The 22,053-nt window shown below is 38.2% G+C and overlaps 1 protein-coding gene across 5 annotated transcripts; it reads right to left on the reverse strand.

Moving 5' to 3' along the window:
• Positions 1-303: 303 nt before the first annotated feature.
• ZNF184 (zinc finger protein 184) lies at positions 304-22,053 on the reverse strand. 5 transcript variants are annotated; one of them, XM_025383270.1, is made up of 6 exons: positions 21,908-22,053; positions 21,222-21,367; positions 16,792-16,859; positions 6,900-7,026; positions 6,439-6,534; positions 304-2,819 (listed from the first exon to the last, which is right to left on the reverse strand). In XM_025383270.1, the coding sequence occupies exons 2-6, from the start codon at positions 21,226-21,228 to the stop codon at positions 862-864; spliced, it is 2,256 nt and encodes a 751-aa protein (XP_025239055.1). In that variant the 5' UTR covers positions 21,229-21,367; positions 21,908-22,053; the 3' UTR covers positions 304-861. The 5 variants fall into 5 exon arrangements, with proteins under 5 accessions (XP_025239055.1, XP_025239060.1, XP_025239057.1 ...); XM_025383275.1 differs by having other exon boundaries at positions 304-2,848; XM_025383272.1 differs by having other exon boundaries at positions 21,664-22,053.

Genomic DNA, 22,053 nt, shown 5'->3' on the forward strand with positions numbered 1-22,053 from the left:
AGAGGTTGCTCTGTCTCTGCTTAGCACCATGGAGGAACACAAGAAGACAGGTGTTTGCAAACGGAAATGGGCCTTTGTCTGACACTGGATCTGCTAGGACCTTGATCTTGGACTTCCTAGCCTCTTCCAGCTTTAAACAAATTTCTATTGTTTAAGATACCTAGTCTATTGTAATTTAACATAACAGCACAAATTAAGACACCAGGGGACTCCAATATGCAACCAGGGTAAAATAACACCAGTTTAAGTTGTAGAAGCGGACCTCTGTTGTTGTGGTAAACTCCTAAAATATTAAAAACAGACTAGAAGAAGAAGAATAGTAAGTTTTAATATTCTTACTGAGTTAGGTTATTATATGCAACTGAATTGTTAATTTGAGGGTATTTTACAATTTTTTATTAGGAACCAGTTACCTAAACAATGTAAACGCATTAGAGCAGGAGCATACTAGATCTCCAATCTAGTTACTGAAGCACAAATTCTATTGGCAAAACATGCATAAACATACACATTCTAGATGCAACACAGCAAAATGCTGATGTATAGTAAACCCATTCAAGAAAATATTGCAAATATTCAAAACTGATTATAAAACTCCAAACTACTTTTGAAATAATCTACTCCAAATCCTTCATTCCATAAAGGAAACTAAAGCTTAAAACAGTAGAGTTTTCTAATGCCACAAAGTGGCTTAATAACAATTGGATTAGTTCAGCCCAATGTACTTTCCATTCCATAACATGATAGTGAAAATTTAAAAGATTTCAAGCAGTTTCTAAATCCACTCTGATTCTTCAGTACTTAACAAAAGGACAAACTAAAGTAAATATATCCCCTAAATTTATGATGTTCCTGGAATTGTCATATGCCAGGATGCAGTCTCTGATGTTTGTTGAGAGCAGAGCGATATCTGAAGGATTTTCCACAATCATTACATCCAAAAGGCTTCTCTCCTGAATGAATTCTCTGGTGCTGAATGAGATATGTGCTCTGGCTAAAAGTCTTTCTGCATTCATTACAGTTATAAGGTTTCTCTCCAGTATGAGTATTCTGATGTTCAGTCAGATGAGTACTCCGGCTAAAGGCTTTGTCACATTCATTGCACTTGTAGGGCTTCTCCCCAGTGTGAATTCGTTGATGCTGAGTTAGATGGGAGCTCTGGCTAAAGGTCTTTTCACATTTATTACACTGGTAGGGTTTTTCTTCTGTGTGAGTTTTTTGATGTTGAGCAAGAGATGAACAATGTCGAAAGGCTTTACCACACTCAGCACACTCATAAGGCTTGGCTCCTGTATGAATTCTCTTATGTTGTGTAAGGTGTATGTTCTGGTTGAATGCTCTCCCACACTCATTACACTTGTAAGGTCGTTCTCCAGTATGGATTTTCCTATGCTGAATAAGGGATGAACCATAACTGAAGGTTTTCCCACATTCATGACATTGATAGGGTTTCTCTCCAGTATGAATTCTTTCATGCTTAGCAAGAGATGAACTCCGAATAAAAGCTTTCCCACATTCTTTACATTCATAAGCTTTCTCTTGAGTATGAGTTTTCTGATGCTGATTAAGGTTTGAGAGATAACTGAAAGCCTTTCCACATTCACTGCATTCAAAGGGCTTTTCTCTCGTGTGAATTCTCCGATGTTGAGTAAGGGATGAGCAGTAACTGAAGGCCTTTCCACATTCATTGCATTTGTAAGGTTTTTCTCCAGTATGAATTTTCAGGTGTTGAGCAAGGGATGACCAGTAACTAAAAGATTTTCCACATTCTGCACAATCATAGGGTTTCTCCCCAGTATGTGTTTTTTGATGCTGAGTGAGGTTTGAGTGCTGGCTGAAGGCTTTCCCACATTCATTGCATTCGTACGGTTTTTCACCAGTATGAATCATATGATGACGGATAAAAGTTGATGGCCCATTGAAGGCCTTTCCACATTCATTACATTTATAGGTTTTTTCTCCGGTATGAATTTTTTGATGTTGAGTAAGGTGTGTGCTCCTGGTGAAGGTTTTATCACATTCATCACATTTAAAAGGTTTTTCTCCTGTATGAATTTTCTGATGTTCCATAAAATGGCCTCTCTGGCTAAAGGCTTTTCCACACTCATTACAAGTATATGGCTTCTCACCAGTATGAATTCTCTGATGCTGAACAAGATGGGTCCTCTGACTAAAGGCTTTCCCACATTCATCACATTTATATGGTTTTTCTCCAGTATGAATTCTTTGATGTTGAGTAAGAGATGGACCCTCAATGAAGCCTTTTCCACACTGATCACATTTATATGGTTTATCTCCAGTATGAATTCTTTGATGGTTTATAAGGTTTTCACTCCGGCTGAAAGCTTTTTCACATTCATTACATTTGTAGGGTTTTTCTCCAGTATGTGTTCTCTGATGGCGAATAAGAGCTGAACAATAACTAAAAGCTTTCCCACATTCATTGCACTTACAAGATTTCTCTTTTTTAACTGGGTTTGAATTCTGTTTGATGCTTCTTTTTGTAGAGGTCTCTTCTGGAGATGGTTCTTGTGTTACAAGGTTTGAACTCACATTGACACTTTTCCCAAATTCATTATTTACAGGGCCTTTTTCCCAACTGGGTATTGTCTTTTCAGTTACCTTTATTTCCTTTGGCAGTGTCTGTTGGTTTGCTTGCTGCCTCTCTAAACCGCCTTCACATTCCCAACTTTCTAGCAAGTTGGAACTCCAAGAATCATCTCTTTTGTGTTTTTCCACTATTACCTCTGGAGATAGCTCTTCTTCAGAAATGTCAGGCTCTGGGGCTGACACACTATTTTCAAGTCTTGTCTCCCAGTCTAAAAGAAAAAGAAAATTCCAGTGTTCTCTGAATAGAGAAAAAATAAACTGCTATTGTGGGAATTAATATAATGATACTAAAAAATAAATCCCTTGGAAAATTCTAATGGTTTTCAAATATATAGCCATATTATTTGGGGAGAAAGTTGGAAAGAGCTAAGGAGAATTATAAATAAAATATGAAAGTGGCAAAAGAATGTCTAATTCAATTTCGTAGATAATCTCTAAGAACCAGTTAGGAAATACATTTAAGATAATAGTTGATTAAAAAGGTGACAACAGAGATGGCTAAGAGTAGACAGGGATGAACTGAATCTGAAGGGGGCAGTTTGAATTGGGATTCCTTGCTAATAAACAACAAAACAAAAAATCCAAGAACCATGATTTAAAGACAGAACAAACAGGAAAGATTTATTAGCTAAGACCCCATGTGTTTTAGCCTGGAACACTGAAGAAATAATCACATCATTGCTAGATATGGGAAGAATTGTAAATAGTAGAGGAAATACTTTAGCAGGGAGAAACTAACAAGTTCAAGTCTAGGCATTTTGAGAATTAAGAAAAGTAATGGAGAGCTGGACTATAGTAGTGTTTGTAGAAGTGAAAGATGCCAACATCAGAATAACAAGGATGTTCAAATGTAGGATGGAAAGTATCAGCTCAAAAAAGGAAGGACAACAATAGCTAAAGCCTTAGAAAAATATGTGACAAAGAGCAGAGGCAGAGGGAAGATCCTTGAGAATAGTCAGGGTAACAGAATTAATAAAAATACTAATGAAAGAAAGCAGTTTATCAGCAAACACACAAAACAACAGAAGAAACGCAACCAGGACAGTACATAATCAGGAAGTAAAATGTTGCCCAAAACAAGAGAGATGACAACTAAAAGCAGCAGGGTAGTCAATGCTGGCAATATCCTTAAAGAACAAAGGCTGCGTTTAAAACAGCATTTCTTCAGTTTCAATGGTATCAGAAGTTTACAGCAGACCCCAGAGGATCCTGAATCTTTCCCATATTGCAAGCCCAGTCACTATTACTACCACTACCACTATCACTGCAAGCATGAGCAGTGGGGCAGACCCCAGAGCTGCCTAGCATCCCCTCCACACCTGGCACTACGGGTAATAGCAAAGCATGTATTAGTGTAGGCAGCCTCACAGCAGTAGAATTTCTACAGGAGGGACAAGATCAAAACAATACAGGCTTTGGAAACAGCCGATTGTTCAAGAAATACATATGTTTTCATCAACAGAAATGACACCAAGGAAGGTATGTTTGCACAGCAGGTAGCCATAAAGAACACCTCTGGAAGTACTTCACAATGAAAGATATGGAGACCATGGAGTCTGATGCTGCTAAAGAACAGTGCATGGAAGTGGCAGATCTCCAACCCTGGTTGGAGTTCCACTCAAAGGCAACATGAAACAGACCATGGCCAATATTATCTATGTCATCATCTCCTCCACTCAATAACCAACAGAAGTACTAGAATACAAGGGGCAGGGCAAAAAATGAAGGGATGGAGAAAGTTCCCAAAGATCAGATTGAAAAATACCATCCCTATTGCAGAAAGCAATTCTCCCTTTACTACATGCAAAGTCTACAGACATTGACCATAGTATTCTGACATCCCATGTGTGGAGAAGTAATCGAGGGTGTTGACAACCAGGGGACAAGAAAACAAGGTAGACCAGTGAGACAGATACATATCAGGGTTATAGATCATGATTCTGAGGGTCAAGATCATCAAGACAGCTCCGAGAAGATGGCAATAAAGAGGATAAGGGAAATTATGTAGACTAGGCCCAGGGTTAGTGGCCACCTCAATGTAGGTACTGTCACAATATCACTACCTGTAGAGATGTCTACAAAAGTATACATCATTTTTATAAAGACAAAAGTAGCCAACTCACCAGCTAAGAATAAATCTATTCTAGATGCTGATAAAGATAGGATTGAGGGCTGATTTACCAAGACAATCATCATCAGGTCAAATTCCAGCAATAAAAAGTAACCAATAGAATGGAGCTAAGTATCTCAAGTGCTTGCCTTCTGTTCACTGACCAGGTAACTGGAACTATATAAATTATCTACGCAACATGGGGTGTGGGGGTTATTATTTTTGCCTAAATAAATCTTTTTGGTAAAAAGTATTTTTTGAAAAGCATAAGTTTTTTAATACACATTTAAATGGTTTAAAACGGTTTTCTATCTGGTCAAGTAAAACTTCATTTTTAGTTTGTGATAAAACTTGACAACTTGCTTTTTCCAAAAGTTAACTAACCATAAGCCCCAGTTATTAAAGTTCTTCTTTTTTTAAAAATTAAGCTTTCTAAAGTATGTCCCATGAAACCATTCTAAGAGAAAGATTTTACAGATGTGATATGAATAAAAAGTATTCATGGTTGGAGGCAGGGTGGGGGTTGGGGAGATGTTACATTCTATGCAATCCTGTTGAACATTCATAACACCTAACTGCCTATTTAAAAAAAAAAATCTCTGAGTGGTACTCCAGTTAGAAACTTGCTAAAGTTTGAACATGGCACACAATTTTCCCCCATAAAGAAGAACCTCACCTACATCCCATTAACTCTAGAGACGTATCCCTTACCTAGAATGACTAGGTTTGTTTATTTTTCTAGGGTCAGATCCTTAGGTTACTTCATGCAGTTTGAAAACTGATGATTTAGAAGAAAGTTATTCATAATTTCAAAAACTGTATGATAAAGTGATAAAATCAGAAGCTAGCTAGGTGCAGTGGCTCCCACCTGTAATTGCGGCACTTAGGGAGGCTGGGGGGAGTAGATCACTTGAGCCCCGGAGTTCAAGACCAGCCTGGGCAACAAGGTGAAACCCTGTCTCCACTAAAAATACAAAAATTAGCCAGGCATGGTGGCATGCACCTGTAGTTCCAGCTACTCGGGAAGCTGAGGTGGGAGGATTGCTTGAGCCTGGGAGGCAGAAGCTGTAGTGAGCCAAGATTATGCCATTGCACTACAACCTGGGCCACAGAGTGAGGCTTTGTCTCAAAAAAAGAAAAAAAAAATCAGAAGCTACACATGTTACTAGGAAAGAATTAGGTGATAAAGAAATAAAGCCTGCAGGTATGCAATTCATTTTTGTTCAGTTTGGTTGGGAAAGAAAAGAGAAACTGAACGGTGGCCATAAAGATTCATATTGTGGAGTAAATCTATTTGGAAATACAGGTTAGGTATTTCTAGGTAAAAGTACTAGGAATGGAGCCTGTAGACCCAAAATAAAAAATTGTAAGGACTGAAAAGTATGGTGATAATTATGAGATCATGGTCCTAAAGGAAGTAGAAAGAGATGTAATGCAGAGTCCAGTATGAGAGGTGGATTTCGTAAAACGGTAGGAAGGACATCTCAAAAAGGGACATTTATAACATAGAATCTATGTTCTATAACATAGAATATATATTGCAACAACTAGTGACATAACAAAGCATAAGAAAGTCCAGAAAACAGATGCTTTCCCATTTCTCCATAGGAAATACTTTAAAGGGAAGAAAATACATCTACAGTTCAGACATAAAATCCTCTCTTATCAGGCTGACAGTCAGAGTTAATGATATTCATCTGCTGGCATCCATGACTTACCTGCACAGGTACCTACTGGAATGCTTGGCTCCATGATCCATGGCTCTGTCCCTTGCTCTAACTGGGAAATCACATCAGGTTTAGAAACTTGGAGTCCTGTTCATTAGGGAAAAAAAGAAAGAAACCTGCAGTAAGGGAAAAGTAACATATCAGAATTCAATCACCGCTTTGTCTTTAGAAGAAATGACATGTAGTAAAAACCTGATGGGAGTGGATAACATATCAACCTTCAGTGTTATGTTACCAGTTCCCAGACACGGTGGGAGTATAATTTGGGAACTGATCTGGGTTCAGGAAAATTATTATTTTGTCCTCTGCTTGCTAGGATGCTAGAAACCTTTTCAAAAACTTTAGAAATTCAGAAATTGTTGGTTACTAAACTTAAAGGCAAACTCCCCTGAGCACGAGAGAGCCCTCCTCCTGAACACCCCTTGATATTAACTCGGAGAAGTTATCCTTACCTATAGAGACCAGGTGTGTATAATTTTCCAATGTCACATCTCTGAACAAATCTCTCTGGCCAGGGTCCAGCTGTTTCCATTCTTCCTGGGTAAAGTCCACTATCACATCCTTAAAAGTCACTGATTCCTGAAATACCAAACATATTTCTGCTTAGCCATAAGCCTTTACTTAGGAAAGGGGTAAAGTTAGCAATACTGACAGAAGTAAGGCAGTCTATAGGATGTCTGCAAAATAATCTTGACATTTTCTCCTTTATAAAATAAATGTAAAAACAGTGCCTCATCCATTGGGTTATTGTAAGAATTAAATAAAACATTCCAGGTGAAATGCTTAATTTAACATCTGGCATATAATAAGTGCTCAGTCAATACGGCCATTGTTGTCCTTCATCATCATCATTACCATCATCATCCCTGTGTTCCAACATATGTTAAGTATTAATGGTTTAACTATTATCATCAATAATATTTTTTACTACCTACAATGTGCAAGAGCACCCAAAGGTTTTTTGAAAAAGAGAGGTGGAAAGACTTGCCCTAATACATTTCAAAAGATAAAGTAATTAAAAAATGGCCTAGTTTGGAATAAAACAAAATGAAATAAAATAGAAAATCCAGAAATAGACTCATATTTATAACAGTTGAAAGGCATTAAGCTGTTTTCAAATTGGTTAAAAGTTAATTATTTAATTTAAAAGTAAGTTAGAAGCTAAAAGTTAAATTAGTTAAGATGGATTAGCCACTAAATCATGCCATAACAAACAACTGTCTATGAAAAAAAAATTAAGGTGAGATCCTTACTTCACAACACACACAAAAATTCCTGCCAACCTAAAGATGAAATTTTAAAGAAAAAGTCAAAATAATATAGAATAAAAAGCAGGAAAATATTTGTATAAGCTTGAAATCTGGAAAGCAAAATTTACATGATGGAGAGACAGACTGATAGATACAACCACATAACAATGTAAAACATCTATAAGACATCATAAACAAAAGGCAATTTAACTAAAAAAAACTTCTGCACAATAAAAAAAAACCTACAGAGTTCAAGACAACCTGTAGAAGGGGCAAAAATATTTGCAAACTATTCATCTCACAAGGGACTAATATCCAGAATATACTCAAATCAACAGCAAATAAATAAATAGTACCATTAAAAAGTGGATGAAGTATCTGAATAAGCATTTCTCAAAAGAAGACATATAAACACCCAAATATATGAAAAAATGCTCAACATCACTAAAGGCAAATCAAAATCATAATGAGATATCTCACCCCAGTTAGTCAAAAAGACAAAAAAAAAAAAAAAAAATAACAAATGCTGGCAAGGATACACCACTGGTAGGAAGGTAAATTAGTACAACCATTATGGATAACAGTTTGGCACTGTCTCAAAAAAACTAAATATGGAACTACCATATGACCCAGCAATCCTACTAATGGGTATTTATCCGAAGTAAAGGAAATCAGTATACCAAAGAGACACATGCATCCCCATGTTTGCTACGGCTTTATTGACAACAGCTAAGATATAGAATCAACCTAAATGTCCATCAACAGATGAATGGATAAAGAAAATGTGGTGTATATACACAATGGAATACCATTCAGCCATTAAAAAAAAGAATAAAATCTTGTCATTAGTGGTAACATGGATGAACCTGCAGGACATTATGTTAAGTGAAATAAGCCAGACATAGAAAGATAAATATTGCATGTTATCATTCACATGTAGGAACAAACAAAAACAAAATGAGTTCATAGAGAGTAGAACTGTGCTTACTAGAGGCTGGGAAGGGTAGTGAGGAGGGAAGGTTAGGGAAAGACTGGCTAACAGTTACAAAGTTACAGGTAGATGGAAGGAATAAGTTCCAGTGTCTATAGCACTATAGGGTGAATATGGTTAACAATAATTTTATGTATAATTACAAGAAAATAGAAGTGAGGATTTGGAATATTCACAACACAAAGAAGTGATAAATGTTCAAGGTGATGGATATGTTAATTATCCTGATTTTATCATTACACATTGTATTCACATACCAAAATATCACTCTGTATCCCATGGATATGTACAATTATTACATGTCAACTAAAAATTAAAGGGGAAAAGGGGAAAAGAAGGGATCAACTACCCACAAAAATAGCAGCAATAAAGGCCAACAACCCAAATAAGCAAGTCACCGTGGAAAATGTGAAACCATGAAAAGATGCTCCCCTCCCCTAAAAATACAGTTAAACAGTAAAATATCAGACTGGGTAACACTGCTGAAGTGCTCATGTATACTATGGTGGAAAGAGAACCCAAATGCAATCTATCTAGGGGGCAATCTGACAAGATCTATCAAAACTTTAATGGATATACCATTCAATCCAGTCATCCTACTTCTAGGAATTTATTCTTCAGAAACTCTTCTAGGTACAAAGACATATGTACAATTGCCATTTCAACATCATTTGTGTGGAAGGGAAAAAAAAATCAAATTACATGTCCATTAATAGGATAGTGGTTAAAAAATATATGGTACACCCATACTAAGACACTTTATATAGATAGTTATCAAATGAGGTATATCTATATGTACTCATTAGAAAATATGTACACAGGAGGACAGGCATTGTGGCTCACACCTGCAATCTCCACACTTTGGGAGGCCGAGCTGGGAGGACTGCTCGAGCCCAAGAGTTCAAGACCAGCCTGTGCAACATAGTGAGACCTCATCGGCACTAAAGATAAAAATAGAAATAAGCTGGGTGTGGTGGCACGCACCTGTAGTCCCGGCTTCTCAGGAAGCTGAGGTGGGAGAATTGCTTCTGCCCAGAAGTTCGAGGTTGCAGTGACCTATGATCATACCACTGCACTCTAGGGTATGATCCTACTTTTCTTTTTATGAATAGGAAGAAAGTTTATATGTAAATGAACAGAAAAAAATCTGAAAGAATACTTAAGCAAATACTATTGGTGGGACTGGGTAGTGGGACCTACAGGCAATGCAGGGAACTTCCTGCTTTTTTTTATTGCTATGTATTTAAAACTAAGTGAGAGAGCATTAACTTTGTTTAAAACATATAAATATATTAAATCATTAGGACTTTTCCCTCTAACCATGACAAAGCAACTGGACTAGTTCTTCCAATATAAATGAAACTGAACAATATATCTGAAACAAGTGTTTTCATATGTTGAACAGCAGGCAGGACAGAAGTGATACGGACAGAAGGGAAACACTAACATGAGTCCCAGAATCCCCTTAACTTTTTGCCTGAGGAACTCCCCAGACTGCAGAGCAGAGAGGCAGAGCTCTACCAAAGCAGTGGTCTTACTGAGCTGAGGAGACCAAGTTGAAAGTTCAGAACTACTGAAGCAGGGAATCTGCAGGATAGATACTGGAGAGGAGGGAGCTGCAGAGAAAAGGAATATCACAAATCTGGTGTAAATACAATCTCCATGGGCAATGCAAAGTTACCAACATGACATAACTGAGAAGTTATGTGCACAGCCGGCTCCCACAAACAGTTCCAGGACACTTTAGGAGCAGGACAAGTCCAGACTGTGAGGAAAGAGCATAAGCAGCAGGTCTGGTTGGCTCATTCCTTGCTAAATTCCAGGGACGCCTAGATCCTTGGTTCTGACCCTTGAACAAGCTCCGAAAACTAAACCTTTGAACACTTCCATGGTCACTAATTACTGACATAATTCTGTGTGCCTAGTCACTGATTAATGATGTTATTCTGTGTGCCCAGTGCACTGGGACAAGTTGTACCAAACTGTCAACATCGTTTAAAGAAACATGGAAATTTATGACGTGTACCAGGTGCCGAGTGTGGGGTCTATACTATAGCTGGTCATATGGCAGGTAAAGGCCAACGTGATCAGCAACCTTTATGAATTTGGACTCTAAGACTCAAGCAGGATTCTCTGGGTAGACATTTTTCTTGTTTCTGTGGCTCACAATAACAGAGAAAGTGCATCTGTATGATCATCACAGAGGGAGGGCTCGGAAGCCTGTACCTGATTTCTCTGGACTCTGCTTATGAATACCCTTTTCCTTCTGATCCTCTTTTGTATGCTTTGCTGTAATATTCTTTAGCCATGATTTATGCTACTGAGTCATATGAATCATTCCAACAAATCACTGAACTAAAGCATGGTCATGGGTCCCTGAAACACAGCCCTAGAGTAATGCTACACTAGATCAGCCCTAACATTGCTTACAGTTCAAAATACAGACGTCAACAGGATCAAGCTGTGGCCAAGATGGAATTAACAATAATTGGATTTACTCTCCTACATGAAATAATACATTCCAGACAAAATGAAACAAAAGTTTCCAACACACTGAACCTCAGGTAACAAAGAAAAGTGATCCCTGAGAATCAGGAAACAAATGATGTGAGCCCTATAATAGCTCTAGTTTACTGCCTTGAGAGTTTCCAAACACTGGTGTAGGGAGGTGGAACCTAGGAGTAGCCCAGCAGATTTCTGGAACTGAAGAGATAGAGCTGAGAGTTTGGAAAATCAAGATGACTAGAGTTCACAGGACACAGTACTGGAGAGGAGAGAGCTACACAAAGAGAGAAGCAAGGAAAACTGCAGAGGTTCCCTCTTGAGTATTCAGAAAAGTACCAATCTGTGCATGGGTGTGATGAAACTATCTGAGGCCAGTGAAAGAATCATCTAAAAGGAGTCATGGGACCAGTACCAGTGCTCAAAAAGGACTGGAAATACATCAGCCAAAATGGAAAACTTCATAATTCATGAGGCATTGGGTAGAATACTCAGAATGGTCCTGCCTCTATAGTCGGGAATAAATAGCCTGAGACTAAATGCTGTTCCGAGCCCACCTAACAAATCTTAAAAGGCTCGAAAGGAACACACTGATTCCAGTAACTTAACTGCATCCCAGAATAAGGTTCAATAAATTTTTTTTTTTTTTTTTGAGACGGAGTTTCCCTCTGTTGCCCAGGCTAGAGTGCAGTGGCATGATCTCGGCTCACTGCAAGCTCCGCCTGCTGGGTTCACGCCATTTTCCTGTCTCAGCCTCCCGAGTAGCTGGGACCACAGGCACCCACCACCACACCTGGCTAATTTTTTTGCATTTTTAGTAGAGACGGGGTTTCACTGTGTTAGCCAGGATGGTCTCGATCTCCTGACCTCGTGATCCGCCCACCTCGGCCTCCCAAAGTGCTGGGATTACAGGCGTGAGCCACCGTGCCCGGCCAAGAATATTTTATATGAATGTAAAAAATTCAGAACCCAGTAAGGTAAAATTCAGTGTGTGGCATCCAATCAAAGATTATCAGGCGGCTGGGCACGGTGGCTCACACCTGTAATCCCAGCACTTTGGGAGGCCGAGGTGGGTGGATCACAAGGTCAGGAGTTTGAGGCCAGCCTGACCAACATGGCGAAACGCCATCTCTACTAAAAATACAAAAAAATTAGCCAGGCGTGGTGGTACACACCTGTAATCCCAGCTACTCAGGAGGCTGAGGCAGGAGAATTGCTTGAACCTAGGAGGCAAAGGTTGCAGTGAGCTGAGATTGTGCCACTGCACTCCAGCCTGGGTGACAGAGTGAGACTCTGTCTCAAAAACAAACAAACAAACAAACAAACAAAAAATTATCAGGCAATGCAGAGAAGCAGGAAAATACAATGCATAATAAGGAGAAAAGTCAATCAATTGAAACCAACCCAGAAGAGATGTTAGAGTTAACAGATAAGAACATCAAAAGTTTTTATGACTGTATTCCATATGTTCAAAACATCAGGAAGAGATATGAAAGACATTAAAAAAAAAAAAAAAAAAAAAAAAACCTAAATGGAACTTCTAGAGCTGAAAATGAGAATGTTTTGAGATTTAAAAAAATTCACCAGGTAGTATTAACAGAAGAGTAAGCTTTGAAGAGAGAGATTAGTAACTTCAAAGACACAGACATCAAAGCTATTCAAAATAAAATTTTAAAAAGTTTAAAAAAAAAGAGACTTGGGGAGCTCTAGGAGAACTTTAAGTGGCCTGCTTTATGTGTAATTGGAGTACCAGGTCGGGGGCAGGGGAAAGATGAAAGGGGACCAAAAAACATTTTTGAGGAAATAATAGCTGATTATTTTCCAAACTTGATGATAACACACAAAAAAATTGCACTAAAATACGTCATAATCAAATAGCTCAAACTCAGTGATAGAAAAAAATCTTACAAGTAATCTGAGGAAAAAAGATACACAAATATAAAAAACAAAGATAAAAACAACAGTAACTTTTTTGTTAGAAATAATAGACACTGGAGCAACATCAAATACTGAAAAGAAGAAATCTGTCACACTAGAATTAATAGACAAAGGCAAAATAAAGACTTCTTTAGACATAGAAACCTGAAAGTATTATTCATGTAGACCTACACTATAAGAAATGTTAAAGGAAGTCCTTCAACCAGGAGAAAAAAAAAAAGATACCAGATGAAAATATGGTTCGACACCAAGGTTTTTCAACCTTGGCGCTATTGATATTTTGGACCAGATGATTCTCTTAGATAAGTGTAGGGGCCTGTCCTGTGTATGGAGACATCACTGGCCTTAACCCACTGGATGCTAATAGCACTCCCTACCAAGTCTTGACAATCAAAAAAGTCCCCTAACACTCCCAAATATTGCTCCTTGGGGAGCAAAATCACTCACAATTGTGAACCACTGATTTATAAAAACGAAAAAAGAATACCAAAAATGGTCATTACACAATGAGCATTGTAATAATTATATACAATTATTTTCTTATTATTTAAATACCTTTCAAAGATAATTGGCTGCTTAAAGGAAATAACAACAAAGTATTATGGGATTTATAATATATGTAACAAGTAAAATATATGGCAACAATAGCATTAAAATTGCGGTGGGGGGGGAATGTAAATACACTATTCTAAGTAAAATGGACTATCACTTGAAAGTACATGATGATTAAAACAAATACGAATCCCTAAAGCAATAAGTAAAATAGCAAAGAGTTATGGCTAATAAGCTAATGAAGGAGATAAAATAGAATCATAAGCATATTCAATCCAAAAGAAGGTAAGAATAGAAGGAAAAAAAGAAAAAAGACAATACAAATAGAAAACAAACAGCAAGGTAAAAGACTTATCCATATCAAAAGTCACATTATATTTAAATGTAACACATTACATGTAAGATAATATTGAATACAAATGGTCTAAACACCCCAAGAAGCAGAGATTTCCAGATTTGATTAAAAAAAAAAGCACAACCCGGGTGGGGTGGCTCACGCCTGTAATCCCAGCACTTTGGGAGGCCAAGGCAGGTGGATCATGAGGTCAGGAGATCAAAACCATCCTGGCTAACATGGTGAAACGCCGTCTCTACTAAAAATACAAAAAACTAGCCAGGCATGGTGGTGGGCACCTGTAGTCCCAGCTACTGGGGAGGCTGAGACAGGAGAATGGCGTGAATCAGGGAGGTGGAGTTTGCAGTAAGCCGAGATCACGCCACTGCACTCCAGGCTAGGCAACAGAGCAAGACTCCATCTCAAAGACAAAAAAAAAAAGGCAAAACCCAACTACATGTTGCTTGTAAGTAACTCACTTTAAATATAAAGATACGAATAAGTTAAAAGCAAAAATATATAAAAATATATACCATATGTCAAAGTAAATTTCAAGGCAAAAGATATTACCAGGCATTAAAAACACCATTTTTCAACAATAAAGGAGTCAACTGATTAAGAGAACATAACAATCCTAAACGTTTATGCACCTAATAACAGAGCTTCAAAATATATGGTGCGAAAATTGGTAAAACAGCAAGGAGAAACAGATCAACCTACAACAGTCTGAGATTTCAATACCCCTTTCACAATAACTGATAAAACAAGCAGACAGGAAATCAGTGAGGATATAAAAGACTTGAACAACACTATCAACCAAGTTGACCAAACTGATACCTGTGGTATACAGAACAAGGCCCTCCCAAAAATGTCCATGTCCTAACCCCTGAAACCTGTGAATTTGTTACCTAACATGGCAAAAGAGACTTTACAAATGTGATCAGGTTAAGGACCTTGAGTGGGGAAATTATTCTGTATTACATGGGTGAGCTTAGGGTAATCACAAGGGTCTTTATAAGAGGGAGGTAAGCGGATCAGAGTAGGAGATACAAAGATAGAAGACAAGTCAGAGTCAGAGAGAGACAGACAGAGAGATAAATTTGAAGATGCCACAGTGCTAGTTTTGAAGATACAATAAGTAGACACAATCCAAAGAACACAGCAGCCTCTAGAAGCTGGAAAAGGCAAGGAATAGATTCTTCCCCTAGAACCTTCAGAAGAATGCTGTCCTGACAATCTATTTTGGACTTTTGACTTCTAAAACTGTGAGTAAATGTTATTTTAATGCCATCTAAGCTTATGGCAATTAATTATAGCAGCAATAGAAAATGAATACATCTATAGAACATTCTATAAAACAATAGCACAATATACATTTTTTTCAAGCGCTCACTGATAGTTTACCAAGATGTACCACACTCTGGACAAAAAACCAAGTCTCCATAAATTTGAAAGGATTCAAGTCATACAAGGTATGTTCTCTGATTACGGATATTTTCACTGTCTTGATTGTGGTAATGGTTTCATGAATGTATATATGTCAAAACTTATCAAATTATACATTTTTAAATATGTGCACTTTACTGTCACAATATACTCCCCAATTAAATAGAAAATACCAAAAGTAATTGGGCTGAAAGTGGGAAGAACTGGTACCATTTCTTTGTTAAGAAAATTCAGTTATGGGACAGGAATTAAGCAGGGGGAAAATTTTAAGAAGGAGGAGGGCTTGAGGTTGATTATGGCTGGTGAGCAATTGTTACCTTTTTTGTCTAAGTTCTCCATCAGTCCAGGTCACTTTTCTTCCATTAAAAATCATTAATGGTTCATAAATGGCTTACACGATAAAGCCTTCAACTTCTCATCCAGGTATCAAGGCTTTCGTATTCTGACTTCATTCAATCATTTGTGTACCACTTGCCATAAACCATCCCTTCCATATTTTTCTGAATCCTGTGTAACATCTGTTAATTCTTACTTACGAACTTGTGCTTATAATCTTCTCTATACCTAGAATCCATACCTCCATCCCCACCACCTTACTTGTTCAAATATCCAAATGTCACCTATTGTTTTAGAGGCATCACAAATCAGCCATTCTCCATGAAACTCTCCTAATCCTTCCAGAGCACATACATTTTCCATTCTCTAATATCCACATTACTCATTTCACCTTTCTTATATTTACCTGTTTTATTTTCTAGTAGTCATTTTGGCCTATTAAAGGAACAAGTTTTGGGGCTGGGCGTGGTGGCTCACACCTGCAATCCCAGCACTTTGGGAGGCCAAGGTGGGTGGATCATGAGGTCAGGAGTTCGAGACCAGCATGATGAAACCCTATCTATACTAAAAATACAAAAAATTAGCTAGGTGTGGTGGTGCAGGCCTGTAATCCCAGCTACTCGGGAGGCTGAGGCAGGAGAATTGCTTGAACCCGGCAGGTGGAAGTTGCAGTGAGCGGAGATCACCACCATTGCACTCCAGCCTGGGTGACAGAGGGAGACTCCATCTCAAAAAAAAAAAAAAAAAAAAGGATCAAGTTTTGTACTTATTTTGCTCTCCCATCCCTGGAGCATAGCAAGATACTAAGCAAGAGGTAAGTGGTGAATGTATTAGTTAAAGCTGGAGAGGCAGAGTTAGGAATGCGGTTACTAGACAGATAAGAGCCCAGAATGAACGGCCAACATTGATTTTTGGATAAACAGAAAAAAACAAAACAAAAAAACCACAATCACCCTCTAAAGAATAAAATGGCATTTCAAGAAACCACATCTTACCTGAAAACTGGTTGATGAGAGTAGATTATGTCCCCCTTGGAGAAGGGTGGAGTCTGGAGAGGACAGATCTAGGGGAAGAAGCAGGAGCCATATGACTTCTGTTCAATATAGCTATCCCCAGCAATCCATAAATTCCGTTTATTCTTCTATTTGAAAATAACAGAAACTATGCCATTTCCTTTACATTTTAGAATGCAAAAAAAAGTTAGAAGGTAACTGGGGCCCTGGTACCCTCCTCAGTAGGCTCAAGAGGTAAAGCATTGCTTTATGATTCAGTTTTGTACCTAGACACTTAGAAGTCATATGTATTATATGACTCAATCTATGTTCCTTATTAAGTGAGGCAAACTATTTCTGCTGCCTTTTCTCTGCTACATATAAAATATGAAGAAATAATCCGATTACTTTCCAAAAGTCTTTATAGGCCCTTTGAAAACTTTGCTATTAAGGCAAATTAAATATCACAATGACATATGCTACTTACTCTACCCACCCAACAGAATGTCTTAAATTAAATAGACATGGTCAATACTAATTGCTGGCAAGAATATAAAGCAATTAGAACTTTTTAGATTGGCATATGGAATAAATGTATCAACCACTTATGAAAACTGGTAGTTTATACTAAGCTAAGCATATGACTATCCTATGACTCAGCAATTCCACTCCTGTCCTTACATCCATAAAAATGCTTATGTCCATCAAAGACTTGTACAAGGATCTTCACTGCAGATTTATTCATAATATCTCAGAACTGGAAACAACCCAAATGCCTTTCAACAGAACACAGCATAAACAACCATGGTATTTTCATACCATGGATTACTCCAAAATATAAGAAAGAGCTACTAACATAATTAACAACATGGATGCATCTCATAAACATAATGTTGAGCAAAATAAGCCAGACAGAAAATAATGCATACTGTATGACTATATTTATATTAAGTTTAAAAACCAACCAAACTGATCTATAGTAATGAAAGTTAGAATAGTACTTCTGGAGGGATAACTGACTGGGCAGAGGCACAAGATACTTCTGGGGCATTAGAAACATTCCATATCTTGGTTATACTAGTTTATACATACATAAAAATTTGAAAAGCTATATACTGTACAGTATTTGTGTGCTTTACTGTATATAACTTATACCTTAATAAACAAAACAAAACAAAAAAAAACTTTGCTCTTGGGGGAATCCATTCAGAGTACTGGTTGACAGGAAAGCCTGATTCTCAAAATGACTCGTCTGGTAATTAATTATGTAAAATTATGCAAGTCCCTTGTCTTCTTTAGGCTTCAATTTTCTCATCTTTAAAAGACTAGAGGCAAATGTCTGACAAACATACCTTTCAAAATCCTCTTGAAGAGGAGATAGTGGTGAGGAAAACCAAACTAGGTACACCTGTTTCCACAAAGAAGTAAAACAAGAAAAATTTTCTCCTCTTAGAAATTTAATGTATGCAGAAATACTAGTGAGGGAAGATGTCTCTGGATATAAAAATTTGAATGAGATTGGCTAGGCACAGCGGCTACGCCTGTAATCCCAGCACTTTGGGAGGCCGAAGTGGGCGGATCACCTGAGGTCAGGAGTTTGAGACCAGTCTGACCAACATGGTGAAACCCCGTCTCTATTAAAAATACAAAAATTAACTGGGCATGGTGGCACGCACCTGTAATCCCAGCTACTCAGGAGGCTGAGGCAGGAGAACTACTTGAACCCGGGAGGCAGAGGTTGCAGTGAGCTGAAATTACGCCACTGCACTCCAGCCTGGGCGTTAGAGTGAGACTCAGTCTCAAAAAAAAAAAAAACTTTGAATGAGACATGAGGTATGAAGTAGAAAGACTAGCAATGCTGTAAGAGATGCTTGGTAAAAACTAAGAAAAAACAATCAAAACAGGTAAGGGTCAAGATGGATATTTATGACCACACACAGATGCATGAGATAGTGGCAATAAGCCAAGTGAATTTGCACCTGAAAAAAAAGAAGGGAAACCCAATATTTTAGGCATTAACCAAGGCTTGCTGGGCTGGAAGACATAAGACCTTAAAACTATATAACTTAAAAAAAAAAAAATCAACTAAGGGACTAAATATAAAGACAGTGGGGAACATGAAGAATAAAAAGAAAAGCTAAACAATCAAATGGAGAGAACCCAAGTAATTTCAGGGAATCTAAATTGCACCACTAAGGTGCAAGGACAATCTCTTTGGGATACAACCATTAGGATAGGTCAGTGTCATCTGATTTTAGTTCCAAGATTCAAATTCCAGAGAGAGCCAACTGGCCTAGTGTGGGTTTTATGACCAATCCTTGTTTAAAAGAGAGCTGGGTAAAATTTACGCAAAATGATCTGATAGAAAGAGACAGACTAAGAGATGGATTATTGTATTTGATGCAATAATCGTGAGTGTGAAACCTGATGGAAACTGTAGATAAACCAAAAGAAAGAAAAAAAAACAAAAGCAGCACCATGCTGGCAACAGTATGACATAGCTTAGGCAAGTGGGGGTGATGAATAATATGGAGAAAAGCAGTTTCAACTGTTTGGCTATGTAAGTTTCATTTTGTAAAAATGTATTAATCAAGAAATTCTTAATGCTGTCATGCCTCAGAAAGCAGAGGAAGCAATAAAGGGAACTATTATGCTCAACTTGATTTTGACCAGTAAAGAAAAACTGTTTTGTAACAGAAGTCTTAAGAAAAAAAATGAAGATGTTATCTTGGAAGTTCTTAACAGTGAAAGAAAATGTTCCACATGCACAGACAGGTACGTAAGACTTTAGGAAAACAGAATCAAGAGAAATGTCTCAGGTAAGATGCTTTTTATTCCAAGTAACAGCAACCAACAGAACCAAAAACAGCAACAGTTACAGAAACCAACTGTGTGCCTGGCGCATAGTAAATGCTCAGTATGTGCTGCAAAAATTATTACAAGGAACAGAGGCTCAGTAAAGTTAATCCTAATGATAAAATTGTGAGAAATCCCCAAAATAAAGAAAAAACAAAGGCTTTTAATGAAACTACTTTGACTGATTTAATTCTGATAAACTTAGAATATATATTTTAAAAATCTACTGTAAAAAAGACTTGAAGGACAAAAAATTGAAGAGTAGTATGGACCAAACCTACATTATTCACATGAATAATATGAATAATGTTAAGATTTCTAATGATACTATTTTTAACAAATGCAAAAAAGGACTGCATGATAATAGTTACGTTAAACCAAACTTGATTGCACAGCCATACCTAAAGAATGTAAAGACAACACCAATGCAGAGGGAAGTCTATAGGGACACGTCATAAGCCTCTGTCCTTACCCTGACCTGTTCAATGACATGTAGGAAGAAATAGAAGGAATATTCATTAAATCTGCTAGTGGCATTAAGTTGGAAAGGACAGTTAAGACACTGAATAACTAAATTAGGATTCATAATCATTCTGAAAGCCTAAAACATGTGACCAAAAAATTGGACAATCATAACTGTAAGTCCTGACATTAAGGATAATAATAATTCCATTACACAAAAATGGTATAAATCTAGATCACTGCAGTTTATGTAAAAAAAATCTAAAGTTTACAGTACATCACTGATAGTTTTTAAAGCAAATGTGATCTGATGCCAAACAGCAGAAGTATAATCCCAGTCAAACGAAGTAGTACATTATTCTTTGAGGTACTTTTCAAAGCACATCCAAAGAACTATGTTTATCATTAGGCACTGCATTTTACGAAAAATGCTGACAAGCAGGAGAGTTTTCAGAGAAGAGGTCTAGATACATCACACAGACCAATCAAAAGAAGTGAGGCTATATTGCTTAGAATTTATGAGGCGGAGTTGTAACAGCGGAATTCACGTATCTTAAGGGCAGCAGTGTGAAATTAAGAACAGTTTCCTTTTCTCTGGAGGACTCAGAAATAAGATCAACACAAAAGTTACAGGAACAAGTACATCTGTTTAATATAACAAACTAAAAAAGAAAGCCAACGAGGGAATAGTCTGCACCCAAAATGGCGAGTTTAATGCCACACTAGTTCTGGCCTAGGGTTGACAGACTGCCATCTGCCAAGGAGATTTCAAAACTAACTCTTTCATTGAAGGGATAATTACCAAGATGTCTTCTGACTTCAACATTATAATTTTAATATTTAATATTCAGAAGTCACGTGGGGATCACATATACTCTGAATGATTATGTCTTTTCATTCCCCAATGGAATGAAAGAAAAAATAAACTCCTCCCCCAAGTATCTCTCTATAAAAAAGAATCTCTCCCTACAATGTAATTCGGTTTCTTTGCTAATCCCTAAGCATACCGTTCCTTCCTTCCAGCTCTCCTGCTCTGATCTCAAGTATTTGATCCTCCAGTCATGACTGTTCTCAAGCCTCCATCAACCCACTCTCCCCCAAGTCGACCCCACTACCTTCCATCTCAGAAGCTCATCCCGTTCCTCTGGAACTTGAATACCAGGGTTCGCCAGGCAGCGTTCCTTCAGCTGATACCTCAGTCTGGGACTCAGATGTCTAGCTCCCCTTGCAGGGAGTCTGCAACACGCTGAGGTTGTCTATCCTAAAAAACACAGGATGGCGTCAGCAGCATACGTCACACAATCACACATCAGAGTCTTGCAAAGTGACCAAGAGGTCTTACACAAGAGAAGTGCCCTAAGAGAGCACTAGAGAGGCGTGTGGCACTCCGATGAACAAAAACAGAGTGGAGATCGGGTAAGCGGGTTCTGCCTCAGATCCAAAAAACCCTTGGTGCCCACCCTAGAATCTGGCCGGGGCATCCACAGACCTGGTCTGTTCCCTCTGTGCACATTTGTGACTCACACCCCTGCGAGGTCGGATAACACGAAGACACACCTGTTGCAGAGCGTTAAAGCTGGAAGGTGGATAAGCAGGGCGGGGCCCGGCATCCGACTTCCCCTTAGGCCAGAACAAAAGAACAAAGCCCTCCAAGGGATCAGGGCGGGACCGCCCCGCACAGACGGAGGCGAGGTGCGCCCCCTTTGAGGACTCCCCAGCTTTCTCCCGCAGAGGCCTCTAAGCGCGAAACCAGAAGGGTGACGTCACGGGTCCGGAGGGCTGGCTGTTGCCATGGTGATACCTGAGCTCCCCTCCCTTTATAGCGATCCACACACTCTGATCCCGGGTCCGGAAGCGCACTGACCGCCACCAGACTTAACGCACGGAGCCGAAGCAGCTGGACTTCCAGAGCGCCAACCTCTTTCCACGCCTACAACCGGCTTCAAC

This window comes from Theropithecus gelada, chromosome 4, assembly GCF_003255815.1.
Source record: "Theropithecus gelada isolate Dixy chromosome 4, Tgel_1.0, whole genome shotgun sequence".
NCBI classification, from domain to species: Eukaryota; Metazoa; Chordata; class Mammalia; order Primates; family Cercopithecidae; genus Theropithecus; species Theropithecus gelada.